Source organism: Notothenia coriiceps, unplaced genomic scaffold (genome assembly GCF_000735185.1).
Source record: "Notothenia coriiceps isolate Sejong01 unplaced genomic scaffold, NC01 NC01_scaffold00008638, whole genome shotgun sequence".
NCBI classification, from domain to species: domain Eukaryota; kingdom Metazoa; phylum Chordata; class Actinopteri; order Perciformes; family Nototheniidae; genus Notothenia; species Notothenia coriiceps.
In genome coordinates, this window is record NW_011341339.1 from 101,211 (window position 1) to 115,884 (window position 14,674).

The window sequence follows — 14,674 nt, forward strand, 5'->3', positions numbered from 1 at the left end:
GATTTTGCATAATAGGTGACCTTTAATTTGTTTGTTTTTTTATCATATCTTTCAAAATAATAAAATATAACTGTAATACTGTGATATAAACATTAAATACCAACCCATTGTATCATCATGGATAAAGATGGACAGCTTTTCGTATGATTGTTTCGGAATATTTTCATCCATATTAAGACACTATCTCTAATAAAATAAGCTGTTTAGTCTCTTCCAGTCCGACCTATTCACCAGTATTTCAGGCAGGGACTTTAGACTTCATACCAAAATACAGATTCACAAATAAGTCCTAGTATGTGACAGCCTTACAGAGGTGTGACAAATACAGTTGGTCTTTAGAGAAAGTTTAGTTGCAGCAGGTGGTTCATCAGTTACAATGGTCTTAATGTGGCAAGAGGAAAAGTCTCAAACGTCATGTCGACATACTGCAAATACAGCAAAGAGGAACAGTGCGAGTAGACCCTCACCCACATTGTATGAGAGAAAAATTGCATAGCAACTCCGAATAACCAGAGTTGTATCAACACCTCCAAAACAGCATGAGCAAAAACTAATAATTAAAAGCCTTAAATCTTTGGTTTTTACTCTAAAGCTTTTGTTTTGTTTGTATAGTGTTTGTGCTATTTTGGTTTAACATCCAGGAACACAACAACTGGAATGTAAAGTATGTGTTGACTTGAGCAAAAACAATAAATAAAGACAGAACTAGACCCTCTAATTTTAAGTGATGTGGAAAACAACCATCATGTTTCCAGTCATTAGATCCCACCTGTATCCAAGGAGGTTGGGTACAAATACAAGGAAAGGGGACAGTAAGAGCAGATGCTTTCAGTAACTCAGCCCTTCACTCCCACAGCATGCACCTACAGTATATGTGACCACTCAACTGATTACAGACAAGATGGTATAATTGTTCCCAGGTGGAACAATAACAATTCTTCACAACATAAGAGCCGCAGATACAACCCGCGGTGCCTTTTAAGGTCTAATAAAATTCCTCTCCCAGCGGAAAGATAAAACAACTTGTTTTTACTACAGATGTTGTAAAACAATAAAGATGATACAGGTTATGATTGTTTGCATTGTTCATTTTGCACAAACGCCAGGGAAAAATTACTATCCTTCTGTCCTTCGTTTATTTTAAATTGTATAGATGGTAACAGAATGTATCATCATTTGGTTCATTTTGAACGAACACCAAATCTCGATATCAGATATGATACCTTAAAGGCCAATAAGAATGATAACCAAGGCACATTTTAATAATTTAATAACAATTAGGTTCTTTAAAAGGTTTAATTATAGGGACAAATGCTAGCCCACAGTGACTTTGAATTTACATATTCCACTTTTAATTAGTTAAATACAGCATAAACACTGCTTGATGGCTCTCATCTCAACAATAAAGTTGCTGAGTTCACTTAAATCACATCCCCTAAGTGACTAAGCGCCAACACAGCAAACATTATTATCCCCTTCCCCCCCCCCCAATCTTCCGCTTCTTTAACTATTACCGCACAGGATTGAAGTAATCCTTCCGATCCACCCATTAATCACCAATCCATCCCATAAAAAAACAATCTGTCAAATAGTATTCATTCGCTACCAGCTTGTTTTTTCCCCCTGCTTCTGCGGTTAATTTTCTGAGGAATGTGAGGAGCAGCTGTCACTTTAGCACATGAATGGAGCCAGTTTAGTGGCCCAGAGGCATCGGAGTGGATCAACGTCGAGCAGGGACAGCTGGCCCGGGGGACAATAGCACTCTCAGTTAATCATTAATACTCTTAATGAACAGCAGCCAAGCACCAGAGGTTCACCAGCCTCTCCAGAATATTCCGCCTGTAGCAGGAGGACGCAGGCAGCTTGGCCTGCCGGCTGACCCCAAACTGACACTTGTTGATTGGGGCCTTTAAAGGGGCTGCGGGAGCTTTAAACTGCTGTCTGTTTGAGGAAGTTTCAGCCATCGGCCTTGAGAAAGATGACAACTGAACTTCTATGTGTTTGTCAACCGACATGTTATTTGCCCAAAAGGTACTTCATGCAGAGCTTTGCTAGCTGCTTCCCTGGTTTCAGTCTTTATGCTAAGCTAAGCTAAGCTAATCGTCTGATACAGTAGCTCTAGCTCTATTAGGAATGATTTATGGACTTTATTAACATTATTTTTATTTTATTATACCATTTAATTAAAGCTGTAAAATGTATGTTTTATTGATATAAATTAGTTGTATCTTGTTCCTTCAATATATAAACAGATTAAACATAAGAAATACAATGAGATAATTGTGAACTTTAGAGTTGCTGACATAAGAAAACTTTCTCTGTAATCAGGGAGGGTCTGACGTGTAGGGGAAGGTTAACGGTTGCTAGGCAAGACTCAAATAATGAGGTCACAGGTACAGGTTGTTGTATGTATATGTATGGCAAGCTGTATACCTGGTGATCAGGGCTGCCAACGTTTGAGTTCAGCTTGGAGTGAGATTTTTTTTTGGTAAACCAAAAAAAGAAACGTTCATGTGTAGTGTTACAAATGTATTGAACATTTACAAACTAGGGTTTCCCATTAATGTACCGGGCGCTACAGTGGAACACGCACATACACAGTGTACCCGCGACTCTTACCATGAAGGCTCGATAATCAGCTCACAGCATATAAAATGGCATATAGGTGTAAGCAGAGGTAAAGTGCTATTTTACAAGTGNNNNGGGGGGGGGGGGTCCTCACCTCACATAGGGGGATCCGGGGCCATGCTCCCCCGGGAAGACTTTTTTTTTTTATCTTGAAGTTAAATGCATCAATCTGGTGCACTTTGAGAGCAAAAGGAATTTATGGATACATCTCTCAACACACATATGAAACAGAACTGTACACAGATTTTCTTTTTCTTTATGGATATTTTACAAATCACTCACCTTTTAAACTGTATTCTTGTTTTACTGTCATATAGTATTTCATAACTGTTTTTCATTTATTCTCATAAATGGTGAACAAAACGTTTGAGACCCACTGAGATAACTAGACTAAAGTTAACTATCTAAACAGAGTCCCTTACCTCACTGAGCTGTAGTTATCTCAGTCTGACAGGACAGAGCTCTCCCTTTCCTTGTTTTAGAAACAGCTTCTAATATCCGTTAGCGCAGCTAGCTAACCAGATGCTAACAACAACAATGCAAATAGTGAGTTTGGTAGAAATATACTGTATAATAGTAAAGTTATTTAAGATGATGCCATATTTATTGAAGATTTTACATTATAAATATTCCCCACAATTATTCAAAAGCATATTCTTCCAAACTCCTTGCTGTAGTATGACACACAGGAGACTATTGATGTGTGTAGTGAGTTTGGTAGTAATAAGCTGTATAATAGTGATTGAATATTATTGAATTTTCTTTTCTCGGATGAGTTATTTATCCGTGAAATCAGAATCTCCCAATATCGTTCCAACTTTACTGAACTAAGCCAGAAGACCGTCTCATTTCGTAGACCGCTCGGTTTGCTGTTCCTTCACTTTATTTTTATATNTTGTATTTCTCAGCACGCAGAGATTTCTCAAGCAGCAGACTTTCCCTTTCCAAGGAGATACACAGACCCCCAGTTTGCGCCCAACTAGCACAAAGCACACCCCCACCTTGACATTCGCGAACAGAGGGCTATCATAAAGGGAACTTTAAGAGGAAGCACAATTGGAAGTAAGCAACAACCTCTGCGCAAAATACTCAACTCTGACTCTGTTCATAAAAACACTGGAGCCCTGAAATTGTCATGGTCAAAAATGAACTAGAGCTATGGGAGTGAATGACTGAAGTGACACCTGCTGTGTTGGAGTATAGCAGGCTAAAGTCAAAATCAATCCCAGTCTGTTTTTCAAGAGAGGAAAACTCATCTCTTTCGACTCCACTTCGATCAATAAAATGACTAACAAAGCACTTATACTAATAAAGGACTGGCTTATCTAAAGCTAGTTGAGTAGCACTTGAAATGTTATGGCTCTATGAAACCTGATGTACTTATATGATTCTGTTTTCTTCAAGTTTGTATCTTCTTGGTCGAATGCACTTTGTCAGTCGCTTTGGATAAAAGCGTCAGCTAAATGCAATGTAATGTAATAAAAGCAACTTTCCATCTGACGTTTTTGCTTCTTATCTGGTGGTACTGTAACACGAAGAATGAGCAAAAATCCATCCAAACACTTTGCAGTGCGTTATCTTTGAAGTATGCAGAAATAGCTTATTTCTGGACCTCTATAAAGAACCGTTTCAAAGAGCTGTCCGACAAAAACATAGTGTTAAAGACAAAATAAGTATGATTTTCTCAAAAACCAAATGTATAAACTCCTCTCAATCATCACTTACAAAACACTTGAACTTCTCGTAGGGCAGACCCCGCCCTACTAATGGATTCTTCTTGTTTTTTCTTTAATTTGTTATTTTCTAGGTGTTTCTGGCTGTTAACTTCTATAAAAACACTACTACACAGTGCCAGATTTTAAGCATGCATCCTAAAGCAAGTAACAAAAATGGCGGACGCAGATTCAGATTTTTTGAGACAAGCCAAAATCCAAGCAGACAAAGCTTATCAACAATTTAATTTAATATCAGAATCAAATGTTAAGGAGTGGCTTTTGTTAAACAACATTGCTTCACACAATGGATGCCAGCAGGAGATTCTCAGGAACACTGAGCTGAAAAACAGGTTGGGGCCTTTCGGAGAAAATTGGGTTGTGATTCTTAACTGATGCAAGTTTTGATAAGCCTTTTAGTCTTCAAAGAAACTATCCAGATGGCTTAATTTAGATAAATATTTGGAGGTTAAAGAGCTACATTTATCAAATATTTGTATCGTGTGTCCAATGTATGAAGCCTAATTTGGATTGTTTTTCTCCCACTAATCATCTCATATCTACATCCTCCAGAAAAAAAAGATAATGTTAAACTTCACTAAAATGTAAGTAATCCCTTACGTCCTATATCACTCACATAAAATATGTTTTATTTCAAATATTTTAAAGCGCATTATGCTGATATAAGCAGCATCTTGAAAGCAGAACCATTTTTTGTTATGGAATATTTTCAAATGGTGTTTTATTGTTTTACTCAAGGATCTGATTAAGAGACCATGCATGTCTGTGTGAAACAAAACATTAAATAGCAACATAAAATAAGAAATGCCAGGTTCTAGTAACAATCTGGTAAATGTGCCTAAGTCACCAAATCCACATAATCACACCCTATGTGTGTCTTAAAATCAAGATGAACTGGTTGCTGTTCTCACAAAGTTCAAAATGCAATTTCAAGAAACACAGAAGATTACATTTTAGATTATATGCTGAACATGTTGTTCCCAGAAAAGGATGTTCCTAATTGCATATTTTCTAAAATGACTACAGATATGAGTACAATCAAGGTGAACACATGAAGAAACAGACTGTGGAAACATAAGAATGATACATTTGTGTGTCATATATTGACTAATCAATGACAGGGGTTGTCTCCCCTCTTTGTACCGCACACAACGGGCCTAATTGGTTTGTTCTTCTGCCAGATAACAAATATGCATGCTAATGTATTCAATCTGGGCGATGGCTCTCAGAACTGATTTCACATGAACAATGATGATGAAGAAATGTTAATGCCCACATTTACAGTAATTGGTCTGGGAAACATTGTCTGCATTGTCTGTTTTGTGATGCAAATTGTTTACATTTGGGGTTGCCTATAATGTTGGGCAGGGGAGATTGTCGTACATACTTCCATGTCATTATCTCCCCCTACTTAACCTTTTCAATAGAAATCAGTAGATTATACAAGCAGTATGCAAGACAAGTTTGCATGTAAATAATAGCATCGGGGGAATGTCCTTCCTTTGATCTCGTGTGCGTATTCCAATGAAGTTATGATAATGGCGCTGGATTACACGCCTGTAATTGGCTATTCAAATCGGATAATCTGACATCAACTCTTGTCATGTCTAAACCGTGTCCAGCATTAAATAGGGGGGAAATGTGAAATTAAACTTTATGTCAGAGTTTGGAGAATTTTGAGACTGACAATAATTGTTTTGAATGTCAACTCCTAATATATTATGAAATACTGTCAGGATTTAAGTAAAAAATAGTCCAATAAATTAAGTCTTGTCATGTCTAAAGCGTGTCCAGCGGCAAATAGGGGGGTGAAAATATGAAATTAAACGTAATGTCAGAGTTTGAGACTGATTGTTTTAAATGTCTACTCTAAATACAGCTTGGATTTCAAGCAAAAAATAATTCTATTAAATGAAACATGAGTAAAATGAGACAAGAACCCATATCAAATAAATTAAGGAATAAATAAGTGACACAAATATGCTTTACATAGTCTACGTTATAATAATGTAGACTTAGCCTTGTATGGTAATATAGATGTTCATAATTATAAAAAAGGTGTACACTTTAACTGAAAAGTTTTAATATATGTTGGACTAATCTTGCTTTAATATTAAACTTATTTTTATTAAATTATTATTATTACTTTTGTTGTGAAACTAATCAAAGGTAGGATGTGATGAAGATGATGCTTTGCAGTTTTTCCCCAATAACTAAACATAAAAATGTTTGCCATCTAGTAGCCCACATGGTCACCACGCCGGTCGTGCTGGGGCCCTGCAGACGACCACCGGAGCAGAGGAGTCCCTCTGCCGCAGATCAAGCCACCGGGCCTTGAACCTGACCCCTTTGGGACCATATAGGGCGAGCTTGTCACATTGCATCCCCGCTGGCTCATTGTTTCAGCAGGAGTCCCTCAAAGCCCTGAGAGGGAGATAGATAGTGTGGCCGTCCATCCAATAAACCGCCTCTCTCCCCTCCACGATCCCCGCGGTGCTCCCGGTTTTGACACAGGAGACAAAACCCGCAGGAGAGGACTATGAATGGTAAAAGCACCGAGGAGGCCGAGTGAGAGCAAAAAGGAGGCGGCGTGGCTTTGTAGTCGGGGAGGAATGCGGAAATGTCCTCGCTCCGTGTCAAACCTCTCTGAAGGGGGTCAGGCCACATTCAGCCGGCGTGGGAAAGCCAGGCAGAGACGGAGCTCACAGGCGAGGAGCGGGGCTGCATTGCATAGGCCTATCCGGGGATATATGGAAGAAAAAAAAGAAGAAAGAAAGGAGAAAATCCAAAGAAGAGCGTGGTTTTTGGAGGGCTGTATCACGCGTTTGCCTTTGTCCTATGACCCCCCCATCCGACACCCCCTTCCCCTCCACACACACACAAAGTTGCAGTGAGAGTGTGTGTGAGTTTTTCGTGCACCACCTCCTCCCCCTGCTTCTCCTCCTCCCTCGTTGAGTGTCTTTGCCTGGGCTGGTGCAGTCTGAGGGATGGGGGATTAGAGCCTGCACCGTCCAACTACCTGTGTGGCCCCCGCATGGAGGACAGTGGACAGGGATGCGTCTGATGCAGGACATTTTTATCCGAAAAACGAATGCCTCCTCAGCATTTGATCGGACATGCCGACGTTACGACACTTTATTGACAACATAAACCAAGGTAAACACTGAGAGTGGGGGATATTTATGCCGAATTGTGTGCCAAAATGTTTTTTATCAGGCTAGAAATGTTGCATTACAATCCAATATCATTTTAGTAACTGAAAAGAGCATTTCCCTGGCTTGCTAGTATTTAAATGAGTATTTTTGGGTCCACGCACAAATAAATTAGAAACAATTAGAGGGGGCTTTCCACGCTAATGAAAACACCTTTAAAACTCTGCTAATGCATTGTTTTACACGTTAACAACGACTTATTGTTTGAAACGCAAGATTTAAAGTGTTTTAAAGGACTGTTGCTGTAGGAAGTCCAGACAATGCAATCACTAGACAGCCACGTGCTCGCAAAAGTTTGTGTCGCCTGAAACAGAAACGTTGATAAAGCACGACACGATAGGCTAAACGCTTGTTTTTCTAACAACTAAACACAGCTTCGTTTGTTAGGTTTGTGCTCTTGTTTGTGTGTTCTCTTTAAATGATTAATTTCCTTTAACAAAGTGAGAGAGCCCACATGAGCTGTAACAGCGTTGCATGTGGGGTTATTTCTGAATGCGTGTTTATTTGGTGCCAAACTATCTCAAACAACGTGGTTAAATGTGGCTAATTTGAATTATTTTACATTACTTGGTGTAAGTGGTAGGAGGACATGAGTTTCAATGCGTAACAGGAGGAGGAGTGAAGTTGGGACGCAAACGGGGCTCTTGTGTTGATAGTCGGAATAAAACATGATGACAGTCCTGTTAATGCCTACCTGGAGCCCAGTTTGACCAAAACTGACAAAGATGGTGTCTTCCTCCATCTGTGTCTCCCTGTCATCTAGGCATTGCATGTGCCAACTTTTTTCTGTGAATATGCCTTTGTGAGAAACTCTCCGGCTCGTCACCCTCGCCGGGATTCCCCTCAATATTTTCACCGAGAGACGAGAAAAAAAATCAGCAAAAATGGACAAAGAAGGAGCTGGTACTCAATATGAACCCGTGGCCGAGATTGGAGAAGGCGCTTATGGGAAAGTGTACAAGGCGAGAGATTTGAAGAACGGGGGACGCTTTGTAGCCCTAAAAAGAGTCCGCGTCCAGACGGCGGAAGAGGGGATGCCTCTCTCTACCATCCGGGAGGTGGCGGTGCTGAGGCAGCTGGAAGCCTTTGAGCACCCCAATGTTGTCAGGTAAGTCAGGGGAGAGGTGGGTTGCCATGTGTATGTTGTTTGTATGTCAGATAGAGATGCAGACAGTGTAAGATAAAAGTATTTTACGATAGAAACACACACTACTTTATGTTATATGGTCTAATGTGTCAACCACACTGCCTCCTATGACCTTAAGGTTAGGCAAACACTCATACTGCCCACTGTTTTTGCTTCAATTGTGTTTATGCTGACTCAGTGAAAATTGGGGTTGCATAACAATGTGTTGCCCCAGAACGTGGGACGTAATTGCACACCTTTCAGAGCATAACTTTTTCCATTTTCATCAACCAAGTCTTTATTGTTAGTTTCATTTCTAGTTAAAAACCTCCCTTTACATTGATGGACTTTAAAAGGTGTTACCCCACTCATCTCTGGCTACATCCTACAAACTACTTGTCCCCGACAAAATGCTGGGTTGCAGAGTTATTTGAAGTATAATAATAAACATGTGGAAGTATTATAGTGTTTTAGGTTGCCAATACTCACGCAGTTATCAGTGATGAACGCACCTCAGCCTCGTCGTACCTGGCGTTTTCAGCCTTTCTAATAATTAGGCCTTTGCCAGTCTACACAATCAATTACATTTTCATATACCTGGCATTTAATTCAAAGTAGCCGAGAGCTGCAACTAAGTGCTTTTGAACTATAATTTAATCTACTATGTTCTCAACGAATGGCTTGGTTTATAAAACGAATAATAGAGAATACATTCCAAAGTTGTGTTTTTAAATGTCTTGTCTTGGTAATTCAACACCCAAATATAATTGGTTTGATTTTAAGTTTCCTATTTTGGATGTTTGAAAACAGCGTTTTCAGCTATTTAGCATTAGATAAATTACTTAAACGATGAATCAGTTTAACAGGTTGAAGCTTTACTTTTGATTGACTAATTGTCTTGTAATTCATTGTGTTGTCTGTAGAACGTATTTAGAGAAATTACAACATACCCCATCAAAATGTCCTAGACCCCACTAACGTCACAATTTCCCCAACAGAAAACCCAAGGTTATTCAGTTTAATATCAGGAAAGGCACAACATATATTCATATTTGAAAGACTGCAGGTAGTTCAAATGTAAAATTATACTGTTGGCAACTTCCTATTGATTAAATTAAAAATCATTACAGCTATAAAGTGAGTGCCTATTTTAGAATATTTGAAAGCAAGCACATTACAAGTTTGAAGCGTTTTTTATGTTCAATGTGAGTGTGTGCTCATCAATACTAATCTTTGCTGTCAAAGTGCCCTTTAGCCTGACTGTCTCACAGCTCACTTACTGTAAGATTGGATTCACTAAACTCCTTTTAGAGACAAGTTACTAACAGCCTAGCTTCCTCTGTGCCCCGCTGACAGAGGCCATTTTCTTTCAGTTTTGAAATGAATTGTTCTGTCGGAGGTCAGCAGTCAGATACTGCGTCACATGTTGGCACCAGCCAAGGAACTGACCTTGCTTGTGCTTTTTTTTATTTTGGAATATGGAGGGCTGTGGGATTGAAGGGGGAATCCCTAAATGAATTTCAGATGCATGGCTTGTGCTTCTGTGCATCTAACAATAATTCCCCTGTGCATAAATGAATAGTAGTGGATAATGGTTTTCTGTTAACAGGGTCACAATTTGCCTTATCTCTTACTGACAGACAAATAAATAATTGGCAATATGTTTTCTTAGGTAATTTTTATTAAGTGGTTGAGGACTCTTTGTGCACTATTGTGGAAGCATTAGTTGTAATAATATGCAGGGCTATTTGTTGCAATAAATCAATTCAAGAGTACAAACCATCTGCTCTTTGAACTATCAGAGCCAGTTTAGCCAAACAGCATAGCAAAGCAGTCCAGGCCAGGAAGGGTGCATTGTGGGCCTTCTGTGTGACTCCAGGCAACCCCTGGATGTTAGTAATGAGGCCCATTATTCATTCCATATGTTCAGTGTCTGCTGAGAGCCCCCATTGTAGCCCAACAATCGAGCCGTGAGGGGCGTTTAATCCCAGCGCTTCAAGAGGAGGGCGTCGTTTATTCTGTGACATCATGCACAGTACTAATACCTTGAATGAATCGCCTCTCACTGACTCCAGTATATCCAGGTCCGCTGATTACAAGGGTGTTGGCAGGAACGCACGATGCCTCGTTGGATAGGAATGAAAGCGTTTCCGGAGAGATTTACTAATTTCTTCACATGCTTCCATTTTAAACAGCTTATGTAGATTAGCTAGTGATTTATAGTAACATATGCCCCGAAAAAGTATCAAATTATTGGACAGACATTGAGTTGGGCCACCATGAATTGATATTTTCAGCGATATTCATAATTGTATCTCTTTTAGCTATCAATATTGACTTCAATCCAATCAAGCGTTTTGAGGTTGGACGTTTAAACTGCGATACCCTCAACATTTTAATAAAAATGTTTAAGGGTACCCATTGGGTTGGCACTAATTAAAAGGCCAGAACAGAATGTATAACTTATTGTGTTATTGGGTCAATAAATATATCGCAGTCACAGGTTAAGTCTAAGTCATGGGAGATACAAATATTCGCCTTTGTGTTTTATAGCTTACAAATGTAATCTGTCTTTAGAAATCAGATTTACCATTTCATTGGCTTATTCATTTAGACAAACATTCCATACTTTAAAGTGTTACAGTAACCCATTATTTTGTATCCTTACACAACTTGTCAGATAGTAATCCATCATGGCTTTCTTCGTCTCCTGTGTTGTGGTGGGGAAAGATGCTGCCTCTGCAACAGCTACAAGGTCCAATCAACTTCCCATAGAGAATCAGGAGTTGTCATAGTGCTGGTTGAGGAATGCTGCTTGTGGTCCCCAAGCTCTTTGAAGGGGACATACTGGATAGCTTTTTTCAGCTTTTCACCAAAGCAAAGCCTGCCTTGGCAGGTCTGCCGAAATAATCTGGATTCTTGGCCTTAGTTTGTTGCCTAGTGAAACACAACCATAAAATCTGGTGTTTGGGGCCTAAATCTTTTAAAACATTGTAAAGAAGTACTTTTCCGTGCAACCTAACACAATGTTATCAGAGTTCCAGCACCACAGCATAATTCTGCTCTCCAAATGCGTACATTTTGCTATTGAAAGTTTCTTTAGAATAACCATAGCCAAGGGTCCAGACACAGGTTCTTGTCATAAAATTCAATGTCTAAGAATGGATGACTCTTAACTGTCCAACCACCATGACCTTTCCAACCCTCAGATGTTGAGGTTTTACTGGAAGTTTTTTTAGACAACATGTCCCTTGTGTCTTGTATATTTTGCTGCATCATAGGCTTTTTTTCTCATGCAGACATTTTGACCAGTCATAGCAGGAAACACATAGGCGTAACTAATAACATTAACGAGGGCTCCATTACATTAAGGTGTTCCAGTAAGTCGTAAGTCATTAAAAATGTCATTAGTTACACCTCTGTTTGATTGACATGTCTACTGCTGGGTACGGAGTAACTCTCTCGGTCACTCTGTTTGCTTTAGACAGCACAGAATTGTACCTTTCTTTAATTTTGATTGTCCCATGTGTAAAATGTTTTTATTATACAAGAGACTGCATTTAGAAGCTTTTGACAGTGGAACCAAAAAATATGTGTTCATAAGCAATCGTGTTACAACAAAGTCAATCCTTTGCCTTTGCTATCTGTGCATATTACTATCTTTTAATTAACAATGCATCTGTCACTATAGAGCAGGGTACAAAGCACCATTTACTATCTAAATGCTTCTAAAATATACAGATTGCTCTTTTTATATATCGCCCCAAACATAAAATTAATTATCTACAGATTGATTGGTCAAATGTGAACAAAACAAAAACGGACATAATGCATTCCTCTACTGAGTAACGTTTTTAAAGTATATTTTGATAATTTTGAAGATAACGAGGCAAAACAATGAAATGCATTGAAAAAGGAAGAATACGCAAACAATGAACACATGATAGCAACGGGATATTCCGTTTTATTAGTTGGATTCAGAAGCTTTGTCGCAGCATGCTGAGTGGCGTTGACTAATTGAATCAATTGTGTTGATCTCTTCCACCTGTTACTCTTGTTCTAGGTTGTTCGATGTGTGTACAGTCTCTCGGACTGACCGAGAAACCAAGCTCACGCTGGTCTTTGAGCATGTGGATCAGGACCTGACCACCTATCTGGAGAAGGCCCCTGACCCCGGAGTACCACCTGAGACCATCAAGGTACCACTGCCATTGTTATCTTGAAGTACTAGAAGATCTGTCTTTAATGGCTGTGTGACTTGTGATTGCTTCACTATTGCAACATCACTGAGGAATACACAGTTGATATTTGCAGAAAGCACATTAACTTGATTTAAAATAAATGTTTACAGTTTCATTTAAAAATATAAGTAGTAAGCTATTAGCTAATACTCTTGTGTCTCGCAGCTGTTCTGTTTAGTAATGAGTGGGTTTTCTTGGCCAGAGAGGACAGAGTGCAGTTCCCTTTAAAACATCAGAGGTACCAGAGCATTTTGAAGGGCAGCACATGTGGCAGATGGGCTCCAAATTAGAGGCTCCCAGTCTTCTCTATTTTAACTCTGCCCTCTCTTTCCAAGTTTACACTGTATTACAGATTGTAACAATGAAAAAGTGTGAGAAACTAGCCTTTTAAAATGGCCCCTTTTTTTGGGATTAAAAATAAGTTAATTTGAAGCCAACAATACTTCACAGTGGTTCGAATTTACCAACTAAACTCAACAATACTATCGATTTCTCCAATTCATAAAAAAAAAATTCCCTGCGTTTCCATTTACAATCTGCCTAAAGGTCGGAAATGGACGTGTCTTATTTTAATCTTTCCCACACTCGTACCTTTTTCAAAATAACTTTATCCCATTTCACCCTACGGTCGTATAGTGTATAATATTGAAGAGATATATTTCTATATTTAGAGAGGGGGCCCTCTGAGTTTTAAGTGTCACAATGAAACAGAGAAGTTCTGGAAGCTAGAATAACCGTTTGTTTTCACCCCAGGGTCCGTTTATGTGTGATCGTTTTGTGTGGAGCTGTAGTATTTGTGAGATGCTTAGTTTGCAAGCGTAGGCGAGTCAGGTAGATCACACCTGAGGCTCTCCCAGGTTTTTGCTGAAGTTCAAACTGTGTATGAGGCTTTAGTTTTCTATCAGTATCTCGCAGAGACGGAGTACTCAAGTCCTGGGTTGCGGTCAGATAATCCAAAAATCAGCTCCTAACGTCGAACCCTATCGTCTATTCCTTGACCTCTGAGTGAAACGTCATGGGGTTAAGGCATAGTGGATATGAGAATTCAAAAGGACTTAGGAGAAGAGACTGCGGTACTTTAGAGAATCCGACTGCACTTTCACTATCCGACGTGTTTATGATGCGCCAGCGGAACTCATAAATGTGCATCTGCTGCTGTGGGGAAACTACAGTTTTTTTTATACAGCGAACTACAACATGGATGTACAATAAGAAGGAGGGACTACTGTAAACTCATCTAGAGACTCTGCACCGTGCTCTGATGCTGTTGTTTTATGCTTTACGTGGACAACAGAGAAACATATTCTTCATGACCAAAGTTGGAATTGAAATAAAAAAGGAAAGTGAAACTTATGCTCGTCACCCTCTCCCTCCGGTCCAAATTAATACAAATGATCCCAATACGTATGATTGTATGAACTATGAAAATATCTTAAAAATAAATACAAATGTATTTATTATAAACGTTAGTCCTTAACATCTATCACGGTGTATATCACCATTCAAACATCTTTTTTAAAAGTTGAACAAACCCCACACAGCTCAGTAAAGACTGTGAAATGTTGACTTTATTTGATAATTTCAGTAAAAACTAACGTTCAAATTTCTCTTTTTGATTATAATACTGATGAACGTTCAAAACAAAGCACTTTGGCAACTTACCACATACGTTCCGGGTCATTTCACTCAGTTAGGAAGGTTCCTAAGCTAAATTGACTATTCGACTGCAGCCGA

General features: G+C 39.1%; 1 protein-coding gene across 1 annotated transcript in view; it reads left to right on the top strand.

Annotated features, from left to right (window-relative positions):
• Positions 1-6,599: 6,599 nt before the first annotated feature.
• cdk6 (cyclin dependent kinase 6) overlaps positions 6,600-14,674 on the top strand; it is a 34,398-nt gene continuing 26,323 nt past the window's right edge. The window contains exons 1-3 of the mRNA XM_010770236.1: positions 6,600-7,517; positions 8,337-8,681; positions 12,763-12,898. Of these exons, the coding sequence (XP_010768538.1) occupies positions 8,458-8,681; positions 12,763-12,898 (360 nt within the window). The 5' untranslated portion in view covers positions 6,600-7,517; positions 8,337-8,457. The remainder of the gene's footprint in view (positions 7,518-8,336; positions 8,682-12,762; positions 12,899-14,674) is intronic.